This window comes from Misgurnus anguillicaudatus, chromosome 3, assembly GCF_027580225.2.
Source record: "Misgurnus anguillicaudatus chromosome 3, ASM2758022v2, whole genome shotgun sequence".
Lineage (NCBI taxonomy): Eukaryota > Metazoa > Chordata > Actinopteri > Cypriniformes > Cobitidae > Misgurnus > Misgurnus anguillicaudatus.
Genome location: NC_073339.2, coordinates 3,794,480 through 3,821,513, shown reverse-complemented (window position 1 = coordinate 3,821,513; position 27,034 = coordinate 3,794,480). Strand labels below are relative to the sequence as shown.

Here is a 27,034-nt window from a genome sequence, read left to right as displayed (position 1 = left end):
TCTCTAGAAAGTTGCAGGTTGCAAGCAGCCTTTCATGTCTATGTGTGCATGTGTGCGGGCGCGGCGCAGCGACTCTTAATAAAAATAACGCACATAAATCTCGAAAAAGCTAACAGTTTTCACACAATTATGTTATATAAGAAATATAAATATAATATACTCACTGTGAAAGTTGTAGTGACCTTGCCATTTCATCGCTAAATGAAGCGTTAGCTCGGTGCGTTACACTGAGGAGAAAAAACATATCAGTTTTATAACAAACATCGTATAACTACTAACCTAGTCTCTCAATCAATCATCATCATTAAATCAACATTAAAACAATCGGAAATTCTGTCTTGCTTTCAGTTCCTCTGGCTCGGCAATATGCTTTTTGTTTATTATGCTGTAATTATTCAGATTTTCACTCAGTTTAACTTGATACTTAATACTTAATACTTAAAAATGACTTTAATGTAAATATTTAGGTACTTACCATAACTTTATTGTAGAAAATGTTGATCATCAACTCCCGCGTATCCACACTGAAGCCAATTATTTTCAGGTGCATGCCCATATGCTTTTCTGTCTCAAACTACATTCAGTCAAATCAGATTTTTCATTTGACACAATGAATTGGCTGAGCAGAGTTTAATATGTTCTGTGAATATATATTTTTGTTTTACCCCAATACCATTTGTTTCAATTACCACAATCCATATTTTTGTTTGGGGAGAATTATTTGAAAGCAATATGTTTAGTCAATACTTAACTTTCAGTTTCCACAATTTTTTAAAATATAAATTTTTTACAGTGTTGTATTTGCGTTGTGAAATCTACTCATTTAATTAATTTCAGGCAGCCCCTAAGTTACTACCTTCCGTAGTTTCAGGTAAGCTAAAGCTTTTGGTTGCAAAGCAAATGCTAATAAAATTATTAAGCTTATTTGTAGAGAAGTTTACAAACCAAAAGTTTACAAAGAATTTAGCATTTTATAAAATGTGATAAAAGATGTGATGTGCATTGAAAAATATATGAGGACTGTATGCTGCAGCTGACCATTCAGAAAGCTGTATTCCAGAGAGCCGTTTAATTCTTACTGTACAGAAGAAAACATTTACAATTTTAAATTAGGTTATAATAAAAATATCATAAACTGAAACATGCAAAGGTGGATGAATACAGTGACACTGTGCCATTTAACAGGATGTGGTTTTTATAAACCGAGATAAAGTACTTGCATTCGGTTCATGAGAAAAACGTTTGTGAACAAATTTTAAGTTTATGTATTTTGGTTAAATTATGCAGTTGGCCTCTGGAAATGAAATGGACATCTGTAATGCTGTTTTAGACAAATAAAAAATATTACATTTGTTCACACGCCTACCCAGTCATTAATAGAGTAAATCAATTTTTTTAACCAATTAGATTTCAAAATCACTTTAATCCATTTAGGCCTGCTTATGAATAACAGAAACAAAAAATCCATTGCATCGGTGATTGAATCCCTTTGATTATGTTGGCAAGTTTTGAATAACAAGAAAGATTCAGAATTGCTAAACAGATTCTTACAGTGCATGATGTTCATCTGTTGTTGTTTTGGGTTTATATAGAATGGGTTTTGTAAAGACAATCTGTTGATTTTCCAGACTGCTGAATAGATTTTTAGGCTAATAAAATGATTACAGACACACACCCTGGACAAAACCTCTTCATCTGCATCAGAAAATAATTTCCTTTGCCTACATGTGTTTCTTATATTTACAGAAAATATGTATTTGTACTTCCCAGCTAACAGAGAAAAGTTCTAAGAACGTTCCTTGAAAGTTCCCAAAAAATGTAATGCCAACGTAAAAAGCGTCCAGTTTTTTATGTTCTAAGAACGTTTCTGGGTTGTCTAAATGTTAGAGAAATGTAACATCTTTAATTTTCAAACAAAATGACATGTTTTAATTTTCACACAATGTTTGAAACAACTGTTTTCTATAATAACTTTTTTACTTTAAAAGAACGTTCTTAGAACTTTTCTCTGTTAGCTGGGTAGCAGTTATTTCTTATCTCTTTTATTATTTCATTTGATTATGTCTTGTGGTTGTACTGGAGTTGGAAAATTCTTTGTGTGTGCAAGCCAGACTTGGCAGTAAAACTCTTTCTGTTCATGCTAGAACATTTTTATTTCATCAGTTTGCTTACACGTGGATAAAGGTTTGTATTTTAACATTTGCGCTGATAATACAGAAGAGATAAGCACAAAGCATTGACCAGCCGTACAGTTGTCTTACACAAATCCTCGACTTTATAGCTGAAGCAACACTACTTAACTGTATATATTTAGCTCAAATTTAACATGCAAGTTCTGTCCTGTATGCCAATGCTTTAAAGCACAGAGCAGTGAATGCCTTTATATTAACATCCATAGAGGAGGTCGTGCTGGAGACTCGACATGCCATCATATTTGGCTTTGAGTTGAGGGCTGGACTCGCTTTCGGCCTTTGTTGGCCAATGCTCCACCCATGTTCTTTCACCCAGAGCGTACTGACCGCTGAAGAAAAATCAAACAGACAACGGTTCAGACAAGCTTTTCAATGAGTGACCAACGAATGTGCGTAACAATGTGTGTAACGTCACAGGTAAAATATGATAACGTAAAAAATGCACTTACTTTCGACCATCCAGTTGTACATCTTTAGTCTGGCCCATGATCAGATAGCTGGTGCCCTTCTTTAGACCCAGAGCTTTTTCGCAGGAGATTTGTGAAGTAAAAATACGGTTCCTCCCCACAACGTCTTTCTCTGGCCCTACATAATTAAAAGTATGTTGAGACATGACCGATGCTTAGTTTTAACTTCTAGCATAAAGCAAGACAGAGAGACATGATGGGTGAGCCATGAAGCAATAACCGAATACTGAATCAAAATGACCAAACTCGCACCTTTCTTGAGGGACATCTCAATCCGCATGGTGTAAGAGACTAATGAGAGGTCTTCATCTTCATTAAGAAGAACAGCTTTAAAAACTATGAAAATGCATTAAAATGTCAGTAGTGAATTATTGCATGCACACATATGCAAAACATACAAACAAACACGCGGTGTATTTTGGGGGTGTTTACCATAATCTATTGTCGGTTCACAGGCTTTTTTATTTCGCAGAGCCTCATCGATTTTTTCTTTTCTTTGAAGACTGCAGTTCTCTATAACAGCAATGAAGAGAGACATTAACGTCCTGTAGATTAACAGTATTACTGTATATTCTTCATAAAATATGGTATTACTGTACCTTCAGCACACTCACAAACTTCCTTATGGCAGATTTTTTTAAGAGCTCCTTCTTTTCTGGTTGGATGGTAAAATTTCATACAGCGATTTTCTAAACACAGCGAAACAACATCACAGGGGTAAATACAGTAAACGATTAGCTTGATAGATGAGGATTACATGTTCATTATTATTGTATTCAATTTGGTTATTCAATATTAAGAAACATTGGTTTCAACATGCGACTTACATGTTTTTGTAAACAAGTATTTTTGATCAGGTTCTTATGATCCATACTTTCTATTTAATTGCAATGAAATGTTATGGTTGTTATTTTCACAAATGGCAAAAACCTACACTTCTAAAAAATCCACTATTTGATATGAAGAAAGTTAGAATTCAAAATATGTAAAACTGTAGAAACTGAAACACCCATTAGGCAGTCCTTCTAGAAAAACGTTTTCTTTTTTTTGTGATTGTTGCAGGCAAAAATCCTTGAGCTTGTGGCACGTTTTCTTAAAGGGGTGGTTTAGTGCTATTTCATGCATTATGACTTATTAATAGAGTTGGGTCCGAGTCCACCTTTGTTGAGTACGAGTCAAGACCAAGCCCCTAAACATCAAGTCCGAGTCCAAGTCCTAGTCCAAAAGGGTCCGAGTTGGACTCAAGTCCGAGTTCTTAAAGGGCGAGTCCAAAAAGTAATTAAATTGAAAAAAAGATAAAAAATTTGTATTGTCAATTGTTACTTTCTATTAATACTTTAACCTTTCAACCCATTAAACCAATGGCAATATAAAAATGTAATAAAAATACCTCTTGTATTGCATCTTGTCATTGCCATTGAACATTTTTATTTTTTGTCAACTAGTTTCCTATCAAAAATGATTTCAAAGAAAAGAAGGGATATAGAGGTATCTTCTTTCTACCAGATGTATTGCAAATAAATTCTCTATGATTTTCGTAAGCAAAACAAATTATTGCTGACTTTGAGGACATTGTGCTAGCCACACATTGATGTGTGTGATGTGTGTGTTTGTCTGCACGTATGATGCGACTTGCTGCCTGCCAGTGTGTTGCAGTAAAATAACAGGAGGGAGAGACAGTGAGTTTGTTTTATTGTTACACATGACGCAGACTTGACTGTACTCGGGATATTTCCGAGTCCAAGTCCGTGTCAAGTCAGAGTACAAATTCACCCGAGTGCATGACAAGTCCGAGTTCATTCAAAATTGGACTCGAGTCTGGACTCAAGTCCGAGTCCAAGTTCGAGTACCCCAACTCTACTTATTAACACAGTTTAAGAGTTGTAGTCCTCATGCTAAACATAAGCAAAGTGTCAAAAAAGCAGTTGAGCTTGTAACAGAGTATTTCTGAGCCAAACTCACGCCTCCTTTTTCCTACAAGTTTCTGAAAGTTTTTTTTCAAATGGGGGTATCCGTTACGACTGATTGACCCCATATTCCTTCTATAGGTCTTTACCCCCAGAAAAGCACACTGGCCCTGCACGTCAAGTGAGAGCGAAAACGCGCATTGCATTGCTCCGTCGAGTAGAAGTCTCACACAAGTCTCACACAAGTCTCAGTTTGACGCTGGATTTTACACTTTTTTACAACTTTTGGAGTCCTGCTGTAATCGTTGCTGCTATTGTTCCTGTTCGTCCATTACTGACTAAGTATACGATTCTGGATCTTATGTATAATGTAAGGCTGGATATTCAGGCTGGCGTATTTGAAAAACTGCGCCCCCCCCCATAGATATGCGGACTTTGGCTGATTATGCGTTGAATCATGTGATCGCATAATTGCGTTTATCTGGAATGATTGATTAGGGGGCGCTGTGATGCATGTGGCTGCAACTTTCAGGTTGTATTCAGGACCAAATGCTCATAAGGGACGCAAGTTTAACCAGGTTAAATATGATCCATGGTTGTTTCACATTCATTTTTTATGCACTTTAAGGACTTTGCTGAACGCTTTTAATGGATTCTGCCAACAACCCGATATTTCAAAATGGTTTGAGGCCGGGATTAAGCAGATTTGAAGCAAAAGTATTTGATGAACATATTATACATGCCAGGAGCATTCAAATCATTGTCAATTTTAATGAAGGTGGCGTTTAGGGGCTTTTGCATCTGAGCTGTTCATTTGATGGTATTATACATGTCATAGAAGATAATGTTTAATTGTACAGTTAATTAATCTTTTACATTTGTGTCAATGGATATTGCAAGTCTTTATCCAACATGCAAGTACTGTAAGTGATGCAACTGAACGGAGAGTGAGAGACATTTTCAATAAGGGAGGTGTTAATGAATTTGCTTCATACCTATAGAGTAATATTCATATACAGTGACTGCAGCTGGCTGAAGAAAACCTGCATCCATAACCCTGTGCAGTCTGAAGGTCACTTTGTTTTTTGATTGATGAGGAATCTGCAGTGTGAAAAAAGACAGCTTACCAAAACTGAGCATTTACAGTAACAAAGTAATACACATATTGTAAACAGAAACAGCCCATGTGGATATCAGTGCATATGTAAATCAAGATTAGCTTTTGTTCTTTCTCTGTGGAAATGGAGAAGTGGCCCTCTGTATTCATACAAATGATTAATTGTTATTTTAAAATCATTAGTCACACAGATACCTTGTCCAGGTAGAGGATGAGAGATCCTCGTTCTGACAGCTGCTTATTCATCTCAAACTTTTGAATCAGTCTGCCGTGTCCTGTCGACAGCTGCAAGAGAAGAACAGAGAGTTGGAGAGCTTTTGTCAACGCCCCATTATCAACATTTAAGCCAGTTTAGTTTGAAAAAAAAAAATAGAATAACATTTGTCCAGTTGTGAAACTGAAACTAAATGTTGAATCATAAAGAAATACTTTGTACCGCCTTTAGATCGGCCTCATCCACAACAAAGCCGGTCAGTAAGGACACATCCAGTATAGACATGGTGGCGTCTCTATCAGTAGACAGATATCTGAAAAAGAAATCAAAACAATAAACCTCAGAGCATTTCCAAAGAACTATTCACATATAATAGTGTAGATATGCAGAAAAGCGTTTGTCCACCTGCTGCTGATGGTGAGTTTGTAACTTTCACTCGCTCCATGATAAGTGACTAGAAAGAGAGAGAGACATTTCACTCCAATATGTTAAGGCAGGGTTTTACAAACCGTGGTTTGCGAACCCCTGGTGGTTCCTGGGGGTTCTTAAGTTGATAAAAAATAATTGAAGAATTTTGAAAAATCTAAATAAACACTTGGTAAGAAAATATATGCTTCATTTGCATGTTGTGTGACCATTACAAAACAAATACAATATGTCAGAAAACTGAGAACTCATGCAAAACAGATACATTTAATGTACCAATAAAAGAAAATTACCAGATGACGGTACAATAACCAGTAATAATAATAACTATGTAAAATACTACTGATTAAATTGTTAATGTATAAAAATAAACGTTTTTTTTTGTAAAACATGCATATGTGCTATAAAATAATTTAAATATTTGTTTAAAATCTCAGGGAAAACTTTAAGTAAATAATTAAGGTCAAGGGAATTTGGCTTACAAAAAAGTTTGAAACCCTCTGCAGGCAAGGCACATTTCTCTCAATGTCTCACTACTGTAAAAATATGTGTCACAGTCATCATGGCTCCCTCTGCTGGCCGTCAGAGGCTTGTCATTCATATATGCCTCTGGATGCAATACCCATATTCCCTAGCACTAACCAGTCCATCACACGTGCATCCTGTTAGCCATTATCGGGACTATATAACCACACTCAGCACTCATTCATTTTTTTTGTTTTACCTCTGTGTATTGCATTTTTCTAGATATCGTTTATGATTGTTTGTCATCTGCCTTTGACCTTCACCTAGATTATTTGACTCTGTAACTGGATTACCTTTTACGTATATGTTTGCCTGGTCTGTGACCCCTGCCTGTTTATGGATGTTGCTCAATACAACTAAATTTGGATCTGACCCGCTTCTCACATATATGACAGTATGTGATATACTGCAAAGTATATAATGTATAAAGCACAACAATATTCATTATGATGAAAATCAGACCTCGATCCTCCTTTTCAAACAACAATTCAAGCTCAAAGTTCTTGCAGTCAGTGCTTCTCTCTTTAGGTTTGGCATAGTATGCAGTCATAACCTGAAAGCAGATGAATAGCACAGGTTAAGTTATGCAAAGTGTCTAAGTTTGGAGCATTGCTTTTTTATTTACTTACAGTAACAGAGGCCTCTCCAAAACCTTTGGAAGTGATGGTGATCTCTCTGTTAGATGGGATCTGTCAATTAAAAATTTGATGTAAAATAAGGAAACAATAATCAAACTTACATTCGATAAACAGATCCTTCATATCACTTGTGTAGTTTTCTGTCTGTCAGCATATAAACATGTCATTATACACTATTCGTGTCCCCGTTAACCACATATTCCAACCCACCTTCTCTGTCCTCGTAAGATGAGCATTGTTTTTGTTGAAAGTCCACACAACAGGCCGCATGCCTTCCACCCGGATGGTCAGCTCCATGTCCATTGACTTGGCGTCTTTTACCTGGATCCTGTACTCAGCCACAGCCTGGAATACCATGATGGTGGCCTGGAATGGTGATGTGTAAGAAGAACAGAATTTTAAGCTCCGTAGGTTTGGTCTGTCGCTCAAACTGATTAAGATGTCCCCAGGGCAAAATATTTCGTAAATAAATAAATAATAATGATATAATAATAATAAATACATTTTGTAAATAAATCCTAAACCCACCCTAACCACATCCCTTCATATCACCTGGATCAAACTATCAGAGAATGCATCATCCAGGTCTTGTACCACAATATATTTGTGAGGTATGAGTCCATCAACACCATTGTGTCGGGCTGGTCTCCCTGCTTGGTTTTAGCTGGTTTTGCTGGTGTAGCAAGCTGGTTTTGCTGGTGTAGCAAGCTGGTCTAGCTGTGTTTTGGTCCCTTTTTAAGATGGTCTAGCTGGACTTAGCTGGTCAGGCTGGAAGACCAGCTGACCCACCAGCATGACCAGCTTTGTCAGGCTGGGGGGACCAGCATAAACCAGCTAGTGCCACCTTAAACCAGCTAAAACCAGCTACCAGCTTATTCTGGTCTTAGCTGGATTTTTCAGTAGGGTAAGCAGCTATTCCTGGTTGTAAGCTTAAACTTGAAACAAACTGTAAACTTATTTCTGAAATCTTATTGGTTAATTGAAATGTTGTCCCAGGGTCAACATAATGTTGCTCGGAGGACGTCAAGCACTTCAGCAAAATCAGGAGAGCCATGCTGCATCCTCATATTTAGCTAACATGCTAACACATATCCATGTATGTACTGTATTTTATATACCTGAGTGGTGCCATATCCGCCATTGTACCCCCTCTGGTTTTTGAGCCAACTGACGATGGGAGCCGCTCTCTGGAAGTCTTTGGCTTTGACAAATGCGAGAAGCGCATACGCCGAGGCTTCAAGACTGAAGTGTATGCTCCCAGCCACAGGCCAATGACTTCCATCTGTATTATGAGACAAGCACTCAACATAAACACAGCGTAGTGTGGAGAAAAGGATGAAAATGTTTAGCACCAAAATCCAGCCATATCAGCATTTAAACAGATTTAAAATATTGTTCATATGGAGAAAACTGGCAAGTCTTTATTCTTTACCTGCCGAGCCTTTGCTTAACAGGACTTGTCTGTCAAGTGCATTTTCATTGGCCAGAGCGTAGGACACCAAAGCAACAGCATATGGATTCGTCAAAGCCTGTATTTGAGCTTTGAGGTAGGAAGTGGCTTTATCAATGCTGTTGTGGAGACTCTGGGGAGTAAAAAAGAACATCATTGATGTTCATAATATTTATAAACATCAATGATGTTTAGGCTTAGCAGGACTTACAGGAATACCGCCACAGATTCCTCGCCCCTCCTGAAGAGCAATAAGCACGAATGCCGTCATGGAGGCTTGAGAGTTTTGTCCCCGAACATTCCCCTGTTCAAAGCAGCATAAAAAACACAAATAATCACTCAGTGTCATTTAAGCAGATCAAACTGGAGTAAGTATTATGACATCAAAGTGTTTTTTATTTAAATAAATGATGAAATTACATATCCTGACTCACAGTCATCTCCCCGTGAGCTACAGGCGCATCTTCTCTGAAAACCCCATCAGGCCGCTGCTTGTTCAGTATCAGCCACCTGAGGGAGCTGCAGATGACATTTCGGTCTATGTTCACGATGTTACTGGCCATTGCAAACACTTTCGCGACATATGCCGTCAGCCTTGAGGAAAACACACGGGAAGAGTGGAAGAAAGAACAAATAAGAGTCTTAAGCTGAGATCCTTAAATGATACAAACCGCAGAGGCAAACATTAACCGTTACCAGGTGCTGCTTGGCCAACTGATATATGCTCCATAGGACCCATCACCTTTACGGTAGGCCAGCTGTTGATTGTAACCTGTCAATTACACACAAAAAGAATTACACACATATATATGAACCCATAACATTTGGCAATCTAAACTAAATTTTAGGCATCACTAGACTATAACATTTTACACAATGAACTGGGGCCCTGTGACCCTTGTTGATACACACATACACATCAGGATTTGTGGAAAATACTCCAAACTTGTGATGTAATACCTCTGGTGATATATGTAACAGCTGTTTGTCTGAGTCCAATGCCCACTGTGTGCCACTGACTGGTTCGGTCCAGGTAATGTGTGGCAATGACGGGCATCGTCATTCTGGCCATGTTCTGCTCTCCGCAACCTCCAGGCTGTACAATCAGAGATCCCATGGATTGACCACTGATGGCTTTCTCAATGGTGATACTGATCGACTCTCCTGCACAAAAAATGATGACATGTTGGTAAATCAGGTGTGCTGTTATGTTCAAAACATCTGGCAGATGTTAGTAAACTCACCTGTGGCAGTGATATACGTGTTGGCAGGAGTGTTTGGTGCTTGGTCCTTTAGTATAAGGCTCTTGACCACCTGTACATGAGGGGTACCTGTTTGGAGAGACAGAAGTTGTGTGATCGTGCTTTACTTACACACATTTTTAAAGCAGGATGGGAATTTGAATCAGTGTGGCATAAAGGCACAATATGTAATTTTCACTGCACAATGGGGCCTCTTGATGACGCTGTGAAGTAATGTGTAATCATGGGACCTGTACAGTAGTCTTCACCTTCATTAACAATTATAATCACTCAGACTGGAGTCACAAATCATGTTCATGGATGACGTAATAAGAAAAATGTTATAACGAAAGCCTACAAAGTGGCTTACACCTTGTTAGAAGTTTATAACCATAACCAATTTAGCTAAAGTAATAGCGAAAGAAGAAATAGGCAAATCCATAACCATGACAGTCAATTATCAATTTGGCTTTAATTAATCATAAAATTACGTATCTTACATTTAAGCAAGCAGCTATATACATTATTTATGCACCTATATTATAAAATGCTACGACTGTGGCCAAAACAAAACACAGACAGTTTTGTGGTGTGTCTCTCTCTCTCTGAATGTAAGTCTGTGCTTTTGCCGAATGCTTCTTACCGCTCTTGGAGCTTATTTGTAGATTTTCCCCAAGTTTGGTAGAAACACCTTCAGGCTGTCAGACAGACAGGTCATCAGCAATTGTTTTTGTATATAAACAGAATAAACACATACAATAAAAACAGATTTCTTTATATTCCAAAAGTACTAAAGAACCAGCAGTGTATTTTTGGTTGAGCTGGTAAACCACAGTAGAGACCAGGGGCCTCATTTGTAAAATGCTGCGTAAAAACCATCCTACATTTGATCTTACGATCATTTAACAAAAATGCGTACGTGTGATTCATAAACCAAACGTACGCGCAGAAAACGCGCGTACCCCTTTTAAATCTATAAATTGCAAATTAACTTGAACTTGTGCACGCAGCCGAGCAGTTTCAGATCTATGCCTTTAAATGATGCCTAATTAATCTCATAGACATATAATAGAGCACTTTTCAATGTTTAAACACAATTTTGAGCAGCAAGAATGGCTTATATTTCTAAAAACCTGCAGCAATCAGAAAAAAAAGTGCGTACGTCTGCTCAGACCCTGATGTGGCACTAAGCACTATTCCACGTCAAAGACAGTTTTTATAAATGTGGACTTTGCCTTGAATGCTTTATAAATGAGGCCCCATCACTTTAGGTTTGTTTAGAAAGGTTTCTTGGCCTCACCACCACCAGTAGATCTTTTTTCACGCCGTCGCCCCCACGCCCTGACGCGGCGGCCTTCACCTCGATGCTGTGACGTCCCAAAGCGAGCGGCACGATGACAAAAGGTACCGAATAAGATGATTTAGCGTTCACTGTCACTGTAGTGTAGTACTTGCGTTTATTACTGGCCATGCTGCAGACATCCTTAGTTTCCTTCAGTTCCACACGTACCTGTAAGAAGACATGAAAATCACATCTAACACACACATACATCAGACATCTTAGCCTGCTACAAACGTGTGTCATGACAGATCATAATGTGTGACATACATGGATCCTATAAACTTAAGTAGGATATGTACATAGACTGTACAATAATGACACCTACTGTTGGTAGGCAACAACGCAAGTTAAAGATGTAAAATAAGTATTTGGTGTACCCAGAGTGCTCCACAGATAATTTATTGTAGCATGTTAAAATTCCTCCTTTGGAGGCCTCAGCCAAAATGTGCCGTTTTTGGGTGTGTCCTTAAAAATGCAAACGAGAGGTTGACATATAAAACTAATGGCAATGATGGGGGTTTGTTTAAATTGAAACTTGTGAAAATTTTAATTGTGATGTCAAATATCTTTTCTCTCTCTTTATCTCTGCACTAAATGGCAGTGCCGTGGTTGGATAAAGCAGATTAAGGGGCGGTATTATTGTAATTGGCCTTGTTCGAACATTACAAAACAGTAATATCTCGTCAATCAAGAGAAAACGTTTCCCCGCCAATGATGAATATTTCCGTCTTTCCATCTTTCCGCAATACCGCTATTAGCAACTTTTTAAAACCGGAAGTATTGCCCTATGGCCAGCTGCTGCAGGTCCATGTCTGCTCAAAATATGGTGTTTTTGCAGAAACCTACCCATATTCAAAAGCTGATTACAAAAGATCTACTGAAGGTAGGATGAAACGTTTTTTTTTTTTTTTGAAAGCAGAGGGTCTGTTCTTTCATTTGGTATATTGTATGTTTATATTAGTGATGCACCGAAATGAAAATTCTTGGCCGAAACCGAAAACCGAAAAAAGGAAACCAAGGCCGAAAAACCGAAACCGAAACACCGAAATAAATTATTATGCCAACTATTAGTACAATTGCATTTAAGGCTATCACTGTGTGCTAACTTTACTAGGGATGTGTGACGGATAAAAAAACTCACAGTTCAGATCACATTATAGTTTTTGAGGCACAGATCAGATATTTTTCGGATCAGCAAAAAGCAGGTGGGAAAAATCTAATAAACAATAAAGAAATTGCAAACATTTATAAAAGAGAACAAAATTCTACATTAATAAGTCCTTTGCTTAACCCACTATTCTACAGTGCAAAAGATACATATATAGTAAGTAATCTTCATCATACCTAATATTATTAACATGTTTGGAGGCATAAATGGCATAACATGTTTGGAAATAATGATAGCAATGATTAATAACTTCTTTTTACAAGAATATTTTTACAATAATATTTTAAGAAACCAGTCATTTAATGGCTGCTATACTAAATAATATCAGTCATAGTTACTGCTAACTGTTTATGTAAGTTAGTGTCCTAGTTAAACATTAGTAAACTAAATATTAATTTCATATCTGAAAATACAGATCAGTATAACACATACATCTGTTGATTTTCTCAGCAATAATGCAATTCTATAGACTTGACAAGAGGTTTTCCTGAGTTTTTCCTCTAATGTTTGAGACCTGACAGGGTGAAGAAGGTGTAGTTTGTCTTACCTCCCTTATAAACTCATCATCTCTCCTTTCTGCTTCCCTTTCCCTGCTTTGCACAAAACATTTCTGATGTACATCTACAGAAGCCAATAATAATCGAATGATCAAAATAAGATTTTCATTATTATTTAGAAACTTACTTTAGTCTCGTCATGTTTTCATAAGCTAGCTCACTCGCGTGGCGTCACCTTTTGAATGCGGTTGTGCGCGGATAAAAGCAAAGACGCGCGTGGACATGGATACTTGCGTGCACGTGTCAGTGCGGCTGCTTCGTCGCTTTTACAAGCGTACATTGGGTAACTACATTGCATATAGATCCGTTTTTGCCGCGATTGTCTTTGTAAAGAATTGCACTAGTTGCACTGAGATTTACACCGGGGCACAAAAGATTTACACTGGGGCACGTGCCCCAGTAAAAGGGGTCTAGCGACGCCCCTGCTCGGACTCTCTCTATAGGTTACACATCAAGACATGCTTAATCTTTGCAGACGCGTGCTAACAGCTAGACTGTGAGTGAAACCTGCTTACCCAGCTAGAAATAAAAAGTTCTCAGAACGTTCCCTGAAAGTTCCCAATGTTCCCAAAAACATTCTGCCAACGTTAAAAGCGGCCAGTTTTTTTAAGTTCTAGGAACGTTTCTGTTGTCTGAACGTTAGAGTAATGTTTTGATTAGTAAATGAATAAGGTGATGATCTTTACCATTATGTACCAACAACCACTGAAATACACTATTAACTTCACATGTTCATAACAAATGTGGTGCATTAGCACAAAGTTAACACAACCAGAAAAAACTAGCAGGCAAAAAGTCAAGTGTCAAGAGACCAACTAAAACAAACACGAATCACAATAAGGGTGACTTAAAATGAAACAAAACATCAACATTTAAACCTAGTAAGTGAATTGAGTTTTCTACAGCAATATATTTACTGAACATTCAGAAATAATGTTTTCTAAAATAATAAAATGCAATGTTTCTCTATCATTTACATAACAATTAAACAAGTCAATATAATAAACAGCTGTTGTTTTAAACATTGTGTGAACATTAAAACATGACATTGTCATAACGTTTAAAAATGGTAAAATGTAACATTACTCTAACGTTCAGACAACAGAAACAATCTTAGAACTTAAAAAAAACTGGCCGCTTTTGGCGTTGGCGTAGTGTTTTTGGGAGCATTCGGGGGCTTTCGGGGAACGTTCTTGGAACTTTTTATTTCTAGCTGGGTAAGCACGAAGGGGAGGGATGGGAGACGATTGATCACCGTGAGTGAAACCCAAGCGCTAGCGTACAGATGGGAAGGGCGCAGTTGACATTCATTTTCGGTTTACATTTTCGGCTGGATTTTTTATTTCGGCCCGAAACCGATAATGCAATTTTCGGCGACCGAAATTTCGGTGCACCCCTAGTTTATATATTTGAAGAAGAACATTTTCTGGAAGGCATTAAAGGCGGAGGTCCACGATGTTTGAAAAACGCTTTGGAAAAGGAGACGGGCCGACTACCAAAACACACTTATAGCCAATCAGCAGTAAGGAGCGTGTCTACCAACCGACATCCTTGCCGGGTTGCGTATGTGTGGGGCGGGTCTATCAACAGAAGGTCCAGATTCTATTGGGGTAGGGGCGTGTTTGTTTAGGTGATTTCAAATATCAACATTGGCTTTCAAACATCGTGGACTCCGCCTTTAAACTTTTGTGAAAATCATGAAAAACGCTGGCGCTGATCAATACGTCATATTGCATTTTCATTGGTTACTCAGTAGGTGGAGGTCATAGGATCATAAAAATAATCGCAGGTTATCTTGGATCGCAGGACCGTGACGACATCCATCTTTGACTCCGACATTTAGGAGCTACGATGTTAAAAATCAATGCAAATGTTTTACAATGGCCATCATTCATCCCGTACAGCAGATAAATCGCTTACACATTTTTTCTATTACATTTTAGCATAGTTACTGTAGTTTAGCTAATCTTACCTTTACTGATGAACTGTAAAAGTTGTAAATAACAGCCTTGATTTCAATCTGCTCATTGCGCACAGCAGAGTAAGGAATCTTTACATCGATGAAAAATACTTTTTTCACTGTCATCTCATGGACATCTGCCACACAAATACCTTTATAGAGACAAAGAGTGTTTTTAATTTTTTAGTTTATTTATTTGTAATATCAGGGTACCGTCCATGTGTGTGTTGCTGTTAATACCCATAGACAGTAATTATGTTTGGTGTAACAGAAGCTTTAATAGAAGAAATCTTTGCATGCAAATTAAAAAAACTAGACATGCTAGCCCACTGTGAGAACCGAGTTTTGTGTATATATACTGAAATCACAAACAGGTGTGAGACCTAACCGAAGGCTGAACCGAGAAAGCCCAGTCTGTACCTTGAGTCTTGGACAGGCTGATGGCCGTGATTTCCCACGTGGTGATGGAGTCTTTCAATTGGATATCATTTTTGGGAACAGATGTTGTTTGACTAAAAAGAAAGAAGCTTTATTGAAAAAGAATCATCATAGGCTGTTCGAAACTACTGTATTTGAGCATCAAAGTCACGCTGACCAGTTAGGGTTTAGTGATGGACAGTTAGGCAGTGTCACTTCCTCCCAAAGCCAGCTTTCAGGGAAGAGGGTTCGAGTCACGATGCTATCAGAGTTCATGAAATTCTCTGTTTCACCTGTAGTGGGCCAAAAAAAAAAAAAAAAATTATAAAAAACAAAACTAACATTTAATACTTGTAGAGAAGTAACAACTGTCAAATGTCATTTCAAGCCATAATAATAACAACAACAGCTATTTTCCCAATTGTATGAAAACAGACCAAGCAACAGTAACTAAGAGAGCTACAAGTGTAGAGAAAGTATAAACGGAGCAGAAGATCAGACTCCAAGCACATGTGCAGCAGTGATGATGGTGTGATAGTGCTGAGGAAGATCTTACTGCGAGCTAGAGTCAATTTAGAATTCTGTTCAGACTCCGTCATTACACGGGTCATCTCCTCGCAGCAGTGCAAGAAGGCGCGTCGGCATTCTTCTCCATCCACAATGAATGACGACCGATACGAGCAGGTATAACCCTGAAGGATCTTCATTCCATCAATACAACAATCCTTCTCAAGACCAGTGTACTTATTCACTAGAGGGAGGTAAAATGAGACAGATGATGATTGTGTCTGAAACCCAAGATTATACATCAAACAATGTTAATAACAAAGTTACCAAAACGATATAAAAGATCTCAAAGTCTTAAGAAGATCTCAAAACCATGTGGTAGAAAGCTGTAACATTTGCCACACTTAGTATATTAGGAGGGCCTTATTTTCACAAATGTCACATTTATTGTAACTTAAAGGGGTCATATTATGAGATTTTATTAAAATGTAAAATAAGTCTTTGGTGTCCCTAGAGTGCAAATGTGAGGTTTTAGCTCAAAACACCTCACAGATAATTTATTATAACATGTTAAAATTGCCACTTTGTAGGTGGGAACAAAATGTGCTGGCAACTGAACCACACACACGCTGTGGTCCATGTGACTGTCACATACGGGTTGTATTTAGGTCCATGTACTTAGAGAGGGCACAATATTGAATATGATTCACGGCCAATTGCACGTCTTCCTTACTTAAATTAATCTTTCGTGCATTTAAATGGAAAAGTGCACAAAGTCAATTGGCAATATCATTGTTTATTTTTTTAGCGACCTTTATCATCTGAGCTTCCCAGATAGCCACTGAATGCTGTAACGGAACAGGACCGCAACCGCAAAACGATAGAGCCGGACTCGTTCCTGAGTCAAAACGCACATTGGGCCGAAGCCGATTCTGGTCTGTTTTTCAGGCTTGTTGCGGACAGAGTTGTAAAATGTGCCATGAGTAAAAGTCCTTCTCACATGGATTTTACACCTCTGGTTGCAGATATGTGCCAGCACCGATCCAGCACCGCCTGATCGTCAGCATCGGCTCAGATTCGTGAATCTTGTGCGCGCAGCCGAGCAGTTTCAGATCTCAGTCTTTAAACGATGCCTAATTAATGTCATAGACATATAAAAAAGCGCTTGTCAATGTTTAAACCTAATTTTAAACATCAAGAATGGCTTATATTTCAAAAAACCTACAGCAATCAGACAAGCAAAAGTGTGTATGTCTGCTCAGACCCTGACGTGGCGCTATGCACTTTTCCACGTCAAAGACAGTTTTTATAAATATGGACTTTGCCGTGGATTTTTGCGTGCGTACGCAGAGATTTGATCGTAAAGTGTGCGTATGCACGCTTTATAAATGAGGCCCCAGATCTGGACCAAATCAGTGTCAGACACAGCTAATGTCTTTCGATTACCTGTGGGAAAAGTGATCTGGGCCAGATCTGTAAAATTATATAAATACTGAACTGATGGCAGTTAGATGTTTATGCTGAAACCTCTATCTGGCACGGGTCTGGTTCACTATCACAAAACGTCTCTAAGATAGAAACGGAGGCAAGGGGCTTAAAACGGATCCGGGCCAAATGTAATTGCCATCTGGGTTCACATATCTGCTAGTGAGGAAGTCTGTTAGACATTAACACGTCGTGCTGGTCAAAGGTTGTAAAAGTGTTTTACGCTTCGAACAGATAATCTGATTATATTCTGATTATGGTTTGTATTATAAAAACTTGCTGTGTTAAGCCAGCAGTCATACATTTATGTTATACATTATTTAAATCTGCAAAGTCTTACGTAAAGAATTGGAGTGCTGTACGACTGTTACTTCTCGTTTTTTTCTCAGTGATGGAGAAGGACATTCAGGATCTGGAACAGAAAATAACGGTGAATTATTAAGATTCATCCACTAGAGCAGTGTTCTTCACTCCCAATCCTGGAGAGCCGGTGTCCTGCAGAGTTTAGCTCCAACCTTAATCAAACACACCTACCTGTGATCTTCTAGTGATCATGAAGACATTGATTAGCTTGCTCAGGTGTGTTTGATTAAGGTTGGAGCTAAACTCTGCAGGACACCGGCTCTCCAGGGCTGGGAGTGAAGAACACTGCACTAGAGGTTTAGACATCAGATAGATTATTCATAATGAAGTACAATTTCGGATGCTGGTTCCTCCAGCGGTGCTGGACTCAAACACCAGGCCGGCGTCACTGAAAACCTGCATGCTCCCTTTTCCACTTCCTGCCGTGCAACCGGTGTCATGTTTCTCGACGACGTCCCAGATCTTTTAGAGGAAGAACGAGTTTAGGTGAGAAAATCTCTCCTCTTTTCTGTTAACAAAGAAGTGTTTTAGTCTTCATACCTTTGACTGAGTGAGTCTATTCTTGTTGTTGAGGACATAGACGCCTTTATCCACGGCCACCAGCCCAACCTTGGCCCCAGGGTCTCCTTTTAACACCAGGCTGAACCTTTCACCGGGTGCGTAGACATTCACCGCATCACGAACTTCCACTTTAAGCTGGAAAAGCATATAGAAGATCACAGATTGAACGCATGGCGATTGGTGCATGGTATCACATAACCAGGGCTAACTCACCGATCCAATGCACGTGTCCTTCACATCAACCCAGACTGAATCAGACACCACCTCATTTGATCCCACATGATAATAAGCCACAAAGCGAAAAGACGGCACCATGTCTTTGGTTACAGGTAGAGACAGAGTCACCAGAGATTGTCCTCTTCTCTTAAACCTGCCCGACGTCACAATCTGCCCTTTACTTAGGATCTGAAAATATACAATAGTAAATGTCAGTAAAAGAAAGAAAGTAATCTGGGTTTAAAAGAGGCAAGGGCGAGGATTTACAACACTGGGCGAACCTTATTATTAGTTATTATTTAAAACAGTGCTTCCCAATCAGTGCCTTCGGGAGCAGCATTCTAAAGCAGGAAGGCATCAAGGGACGTCCAAATCCAATGTCCAATGTCATTGTCCTGTCTCACAATTCCATATGTGGGCATGGACAGAGAATTTGATAGGTCAAGCCTGGTCGAGTTAAAAAAAAATGGCGGCCAAGAAAGCAGCTCCCTTACGAAAATGAACCATGGTATTACTAGATTAAAAAACATGGTTACTTTGGTAAAACCATGGTAACAACAAAATAACCATGGTTTTGACTATGTAGTTGACTCAATGGCATTCTCTACATAGGGAATAGTGAACTGTTTCAGACACAGCAATGTTAACCATTCTGGAAGGAGGGTGATAACTTAAATTTATATTTTAAATAGGGAGGCATTTAAGACTTTCTTGCAGGGGTACTTGAGGACCAGGATTGGGAAACACTGATTAAAAGATTCATACAATCAGACGGCCTCAACAAACTTCCAAGGAGTCCTCAATATGACTTAAAATTATAACAAATATGACCTAACAAGCATTTATATAAGATAAAAAGAGAAAGCGGGGTCTTGAAGTCAATCACTGACACATACAAACAAAACTTTTATATAGTATTTTTTTTCATTAGATCTTATCATGAAACATGAAATGAATGTATGTACCATGTATGTGTAATCTTGATCCCCAACTCCGGGACTTTTTAACGTGTTCAGATTGACCTTCATCTGGTCGCCAATCTGAAACTCTGCGCCATCAATACCAATGTGCAGATAGTTGTTGGAGGCGCCTGACACGTAGGCCTGAGCTGTCATCGTCTTCACCGCCTGTTGCTCACTTTGCAACTGTGGATCTCTGGTCTTTATCTGTAAAGTACAGTGGCAAGGAAAAGTATGTAAAACCCCTAGGAATAAACTAGTTTTCTACAGTGATTTGTCAGATACTTTGATCTGATCCCTATCTGGGTCTAGACACCCTTCTTGTGTCTATTTTGAAAACACCCATTAAACTTTCACAGTGCTGGAGGAAAATGTAAGTGAACCCATAGACTATTTACTTTAATGAAAGCTAATTTGTGTCAGAAGCTGGCAAACTGGAGTGGAAACATATCAGTGCATCTCTAATATTTATGGAAGTACAACATATGTTTGTTATCGCATTTTTCATTCAAGTGTAGAATTAATCGAACTGTCCGGCACCGGATCATCAGTGAAACATTTGATAGTCAGATCTTACGGTGATATCCAGGCTGGAAGATCTTCCAAGAGTGTTGATGGTGACCTTTGCAATGCCATTGGATTTCGTTTGACTTCTGACCCCTCCAGGGTTAACCTCTATATCCACATTCACAGCAGGCGTCTCATCAGGATTTGTAACATAAACCTTTAAGCAAATAAAGATATGCTAAATGACTAAAGGTATACATTTTATATCAGAATATGTGAATCAAACCCACAATTTTGCTGTTGCAGATCTCATGAAGCAATACCAAGAACTATTTATGTAGTAAAAAATTCAACATTATGCTTTACAAAAATCTAGTTTTACTTCATTTTAGCATCCAATGTTCCCCCTTTCAGATTATTACATTTTCTTAAGTATTAAAGCAATTTTTCCTACCGAGACATCAAAAGGCATCCCAGGTTTGAAGAACTGAGGTGTCCTCTTGAAGTGGATGGTGTATGGTGATGTCACAATCTGAATGCCTCCTTTCTGCGCTTCTACCATTTCACTGCCTGAAACACACATACATTTGTGATAATAATAACAATAATTAATAATACACAGATCAATATGTAAACATACATAAATACAGATGCTTCCAGCCACACAAGCCTAATGTTTTAGATATTCTAAAAGTATCTGCTGCATTCTCAGCATCACCACAAGGGGTGCTATACTGGACAAAATTTAGCACTGTGCAAGTCATTTAAAATGGCTGACCTCAATAATACCACATTCGACTGACAGACAGGTGATGGTAAAGTGTATCAGCCCCTTGTAAATTTAATTATACTCAGACCAACAAAGGAGCGCACATGTTTAGACCTTTCAAACTGCATGTCACAATAGTCAGAATTTTATACTTGTGGTCTTTGTCTCGCTTCTTATATAAATAATGGATATATACGTTTTATTATGTTGTCAATGCTTTAATATAAAGTGTATCTAAAAAAAAAAAATTCAAGTTATTTTATTAGTCATTTCATTATAAAACACTGAGCAGGTGTGATTGTCTCTTACCAGTCTCGGTTAAAACACTGACGGCAATATACAGTGACTGACCGACAACCTGATTTATAGTTGGGAAGGTCCCCAAGATGTGTTTTCTCTTCAGCTCCGCTTTTCCACTTCCATCCCAAATCTGAAACACAGAAGCGAGAATGTGTATCTGTGTGTGTGTGTATACAGTGCACTATTTAAATTTAGTACCAAATAACGTTATGCCAACATATAAAGCGTTTAGTTTTGTAAATGTTTTAAGAACGTTTTTTGGTTGTGTGAATGTTATATGAAAAAAATTATGCAGTGCTTATGTTTAAAACACATGTTTTGTATAGTTTAAAAACGTTTTTTTTTTTGTTATGTAAATTATAGAGAAACATTAAATGATATTATTTTAGAAATGTTATAAAACATTATTTCTGAATGTGTGCATGTGTGTACTACCGGCACTCTCTGCAAGGATCCTGGAATACTGATCTTTCCTTTATCGTTGGTTATCAAACCAAACACAACAAACCCATAACCATTCACTTTCTCCCCAAACAAATACCTTCAAGAGACACACACATTAATGTAAAACATATGCAGTAACATCTCTCTGAAAACATTATGAAGAAACATAACATGAGCAAGTATATAATAACATAAAGTAGAGGTTCCATACTTGGCTTCGATATCGACTGTCAGACTTTCATCTTTCACGTAGAAGTAGGCTTTCTGTGGTTTCAGGGAAACCTCAAAGCTGGGCAGGACTGCAGGAGCAACAGAAGGAAACTGAGATTATGTAACCAGATCTCTAGATATCAGAGATCTAAACCTCTCAGACACACCTACCATACTCTTTGACCTCAAACTTGGTGGTGAAGTTTAGCTGCGGACTGTTCTGGTGCCAGGCCACAAGACTCCACATCCCTTGACTAATAAACCACCAGGGTGAAAGAATCATTATTCATTATTTTACAAGCTTCCTAAAAAATGACTTTTTCTTAAAAGATGTGCGCAAGTTCACCCAAGAAATGAAAGTTTTGTCAATAATTACCCTCATGTCGTTCCATTCCCAAAAGACTTTCGTTCAACACAAATCAAAAACATTGTGATTATCCCAAATGATATACGTCAATCAATGTCCCATTATTATGGAGCTGTCGGATGAGGCATCTATGTATATATGAAGAGTTTGGTTCCAAAACGCGATAAATGGCATTTAAAAAAAAAAAATTTGTTACTGCCAAAATCAGTATTATATCAGGTCAGTATTTAAAAGTAAATTCTTAATTTTACGCAAAATCCAATATCCGCAGTGTTATTCTGTCATCTTTTCTTCCTTTTTTCCCAAAATGCAATAAACGCCACTCCTCCTTTTCTACAGAACGCAATAAATCCTCATCTACTTTCAGAGATGTATAAAGTACTAGGGACCTAGACTTGAGTAAAAGTACAAGTGCTCTATCAAAAAAGTGACTTGTGTAGAAGTTGAAGTGCTCTTTAGGCACAGCACTTAAGTGGAAGTACTAAAGTATTAAACATGTTTTGTACTTAAGTATTGCAAGTAGTTTATTTTAAAATATACTACTCAAGTACTGAAAGTAAAAGTACAAGTATTGTGTAATATAGTTATTAAAGAAAACAGTCAAAAGTTTGAATAAATTTTTTTTATATTATTTCAAATGTTTAAGCTAAATGACACTCACAATTCCTTTGGCTGTGACATGAATGTTCAGATAATTCAGATTAATTTAACTGATCTGGTGATAGAGAATTCCGAATTAATGAAATATTAGTCAATATAATGGTAATAGGTAAAGGTAAAAGGTGTTTCAATGAATTTAGGTTTCCTTCTTTCGCGCACACTCGCCCTTTCTCGCGCATTCTCTCTCTCTCTCTCGGTCTTTCTCTCGCACTTTGGTTCTCTCTTCTCTTCACATTTGTCCACAACCCCGGCTCATATTTGTGAGTAAGAGGGAGGGAGGGGTCCGCCCTTCACTATCTCCGATTGGTTTAGACCACCGTGTGTGTGTTTAATGTGTATCACCGCTCCGGCAGTGATAATGTGGGTTTGGAATGATTCGTAACATTTGAGTGTAACGAGTAACTATGCAGCACATAAAAAATGTATCGGAGTAAAAGTATTAAACTCATCGAAAATATGTACTTAAGTAAAAGTGGAAGTAGGAGAAAAAAATAATACTTCAGTAAAGTACAGATAATGTCTTTTAGTACTTAAGTACAGTAGTGAAGTAGTTCTACTTCGTTACTATACATCCCTGTCTACTTTGTACTTCGAGATCAACAAACAAACAAAAACAAAATAATACTTTATTGGGATTAATAAGCCTGTGGTTGTTTTCGACTGGAAGAATTGTAAGTCATCATTTATTTATTTTTTTTCATTTGTTTTCTGTTTTTTAAACAATTTTCGCTTGGGTTTAGGGTTAGATTTCAGATTTGTTTAAGCAGGTTATTTAATATACAGGTTTCTCCATGTTTTTATCTATATTTTAGCCATGGTCGCTTGGAATTGGGGTTAGAGTTGGGGTTTGGGTTAGGATGTCATTTTTATATAACAAAAAGTTGTTCTAACCCTAAACCCAAGCGAAAATTGTAAAAAAAAAAACAGAAAACAAATGAGAAAACAATAAATAAAACGACACGAAACGATTCACCATAAAAGTGAATGGGAAGGACTGGCATATGCACGCACAATCGGAATTTGGCGTATCTATTGCACGATAATCACACTGTGTGTCATTTGTACGCTTTTTGGTGAGAATGGGTTGATACCACTGTTTAACTAAATGAATATAAAATGGCAAAGATGAATGCACATTTATACATTGATTGAATAGATTTATAGCATTTTGGAAAAAAACTTGTCATGGATTTATTGCATTTTGTGGAAAAAAATATTCGTTTTTATAATAAATCTTTGAAAATCAAATTATGGATTTGAATTTTTTATGTTTTTATAATCTAAAGATGCTATGTAAAAGGTTGTAACAGAAAATAGTGGTTTTCATCTTGTCACTTTCTTGGTATAGAAAACATGTTTTTACCGAAATGTGTCAAAATGGATTTATTGCGTTTTGGAACCAAACTCTTCATATCTATGTCTATGGTTGATGCACAAGCATGCATGAGCTGCTTTTATCAATATGCATTGGAGACTGACTTTGTGAAAACAAAATATATTGTCATGAAATAAAGACTGAACTACTGTAGACACATGGACTATTTTAACATGTCTTTACTGCCTTTCTGGGCCTTGAAAGTTGTGAGTTACGTTGCTGGCTATGAGGACCCAAAAGCCCTTGGATTTCATCAAACATATATCAACAAGAGCAAGAATTATTATTGACAAAATGTAAAGGATTTTTAAAGGTGCTGTGTGTAGATTTTTAGTGGCAACTAGTGGTGAGACTGTGAATTGTAATCAACGGCTCAGTCCACAGCTCACTCCACCGTTCGAAATGCATAGATAAGCTACGGTTGCCATCACAGGACAAACATGTTGTTATCTGAGACAACTCGCTGTATAGAGCAGTTTTTCCATTTAGGGCAACTGCAGAAACATGGTGCTGCAAAATGGCCACTTCCATGTATGGGGACCCACGGTGTATGTAGATGAAAACGGCTCATTTTAAAGTAATAACAACAATATTTACACAATTCATTATGTAAGGTCTTTATACACCACTAATAATATAGTTATGAATATTTTATTGCATTTCTGAAGTTACACACTGCACCTTTAAGTCAGAATTTGTGACACATCTGAATATAACATTGATATAGCTACTATACATGTAAATAATATTTTTTAAGTTATATTTTCACAGAATGTTCTTTACATTATGTAGGATGATTTTATGAACAAAACAGTAAATCACAAAACAGGTTTTCACAGAACAAGTAAAAATTTAGATGAGAATTACTTTATTTATTTATTTATTTCATGTTGGATAGTAGGTTGTCTAACATACTAAGAATAGTTCTCAGACTAAAGAACAAACAATATGTGCATTAGGTGTAAATTTCACAAGCCTAAAATGCATGAAATCATGCATCTCACTTGTGCTCACCTTGCTGGATCAGTGAGGCTGAAGGTTCCTGAAGTCATCCCACCATTAGGATTGACAGATTTACTCTCAAGACTGATGCCATCAGGTGTCTGTCAGTATTACACAGACACATTCCAATACAACATTACAAATGTGACATTTAACATCAACATCAAACCATATTCTTCACATACATGCACAGGTATACATACGCATCTGTGCACACAAATACACAGATATAATGCACATTTACCAAGATCTCCACACGGACTCCGCTTTCAAAAGCCTGCGTCATTCCTGGTCTGAGTGAGAAAACCCTGTAATACACTAGAGAAATATAAAAATTCATTATTCAATAAAAACATCCTGCTGAAATTTTATACAACAACAATATACAACTCTAAAAAAAATGCTGGGTTATTTTCAACCTGACCTTGGGTCAGAAAGGGACAAACCCAGCCGTTAGGCTAAATTGACAGAGAAATGGTTATATTTGACTCAACAATGAGCAAAAAAATCAAACCAGCACAGGCTGGGGGGACAATAAATGGACAAAAAAGTCCAAATATTTCATATGAATATGAAGGACATTGCACCACTATAATGATAACTCTTATAGTAAATTTTAAGGACATACCCATGCTGTTTGGGGTGTAGATGGTTTTATCAGTCTGTAAAAATATGTGTCCTGATTGGAAGGTCAACAGGACCTTCTTCTCCAGCTGCTTCTGTGGAAACTGAGCTTGAAGGACAACATACTGCTCAAGTCCCTTCTGAAAGGTGTACGCGTTACCAGGCACCTGCAGGTAGATCCAAAGGCAGAGTAAAAACACAGAGCGTGACATGAAAATGAGCACAGATGAGCAGATCTCTTACCGTTATTTCCACCAGCTCCTGGTAGTTTCTGGCAGCTGTCAGGAAAACTGTTGTGCTGGTTAGTTCACGTCTGTCGCTTTGAGAACTAATTAATGATATCTTAACGTTCAGACTCGCTCCAGTATAGTCCTGCGCCTCCACAAACACTTTCTCTGGGGATCCCACTCGTAACAGGTTTGGAGATGAGAGAATGTAACTTTAACAGACAAACAATTATGAATACATCAAGAGAAATCCGTTTTACTACTTGCAATACAATTCAACACATGGATGTATATAGTGCCGAACGCCACTATTAACTTATATCATGTGAAACTACAGGTAGGGCTGGCAAAGGTAACATGAATTCCTGAAATTCATTGAAAATGTATCGTGTTACATTTATTTGTTATTTATTTAAACAGGGTTTACTGTAACATATAAAGCAGTTAATGCATTTGACATTTCACAAAAACATTTTTTTATTTGCTCATCTAAGTGGTAGCGAAAGAAATGCTGTACACAGTAATGATGGAGAGACAGGTTATAGATAGGAATTGTAAACGTGTACATTGTAATTGCATTACATTTTGAAATGCAATGAATAAGTCCAGTTTGTTTGTGCATGCGCTTTATACTCACAGGGGCAGACCGTGTGTTTGGAGGGGTGAGAAGACCACCACAGCAGTCAGTAGCCACAAATACATCATGTCTGTTTGTCTCGCACTGAAAGTGAACCATCACATGCTCATTTTCAATTTATCCCTCGTCTCCCTCCCATCACAGTCGTTATTAGGCAACACGGGCGGGGATCTGACCTATGATTCAGCACTGATCTCCTC

General features: G+C 37.7%; 2 protein-coding genes across 2 annotated transcripts in view; both read right to left on the bottom strand.

Moving 5' to 3' along the window:
* Window positions 1-2,123: 2,123 nt before the first annotated feature.
* LOC129443872 (uncharacterized) overlaps window positions 2,124-27,034 on the bottom strand; it is a 70,094-nt gene continuing 45,183 nt past the window's right edge. The window contains exons 79-82 of the mRNA XM_055204119.2: window positions 3,092-3,172; window positions 2,912-2,995; window positions 2,642-2,777; window positions 2,124-2,521 (exon numbers count right to left, since the gene is read on the bottom strand). Coding sequence (XP_055060094.2) covers window positions 2,386-2,521; window positions 2,642-2,777; window positions 2,912-2,995; window positions 3,092-3,172 — 437 coding nt within the window. The 3' untranslated portion in view covers window positions 2,124-2,385. The remainder of the gene's footprint in view (window positions 2,522-2,641; window positions 2,778-2,911; window positions 2,996-3,091; window positions 3,173-27,034) is intronic.
* Window positions 18,533-26,967, bottom strand: LOC129443874 (complement C3). The gene is given in 15 exon segments (XM_073860023.1): window positions 18,533-18,597; window positions 18,600-18,672; window positions 18,751-18,942; window positions 19,719-19,919; window positions 20,290-20,436; window positions 20,674-20,789; window positions 21,298-21,418; window positions 21,724-21,829; window positions 21,944-22,031; window positions 22,114-22,196; window positions 25,359-25,447; window positions 25,591-25,664; window positions 25,975-26,137; window positions 26,214-26,409; window positions 26,835-26,967. Coding segments are annotated over 15 exon segments (1,782 nt in total). The 5' UTR covers window positions 26,903-26,967.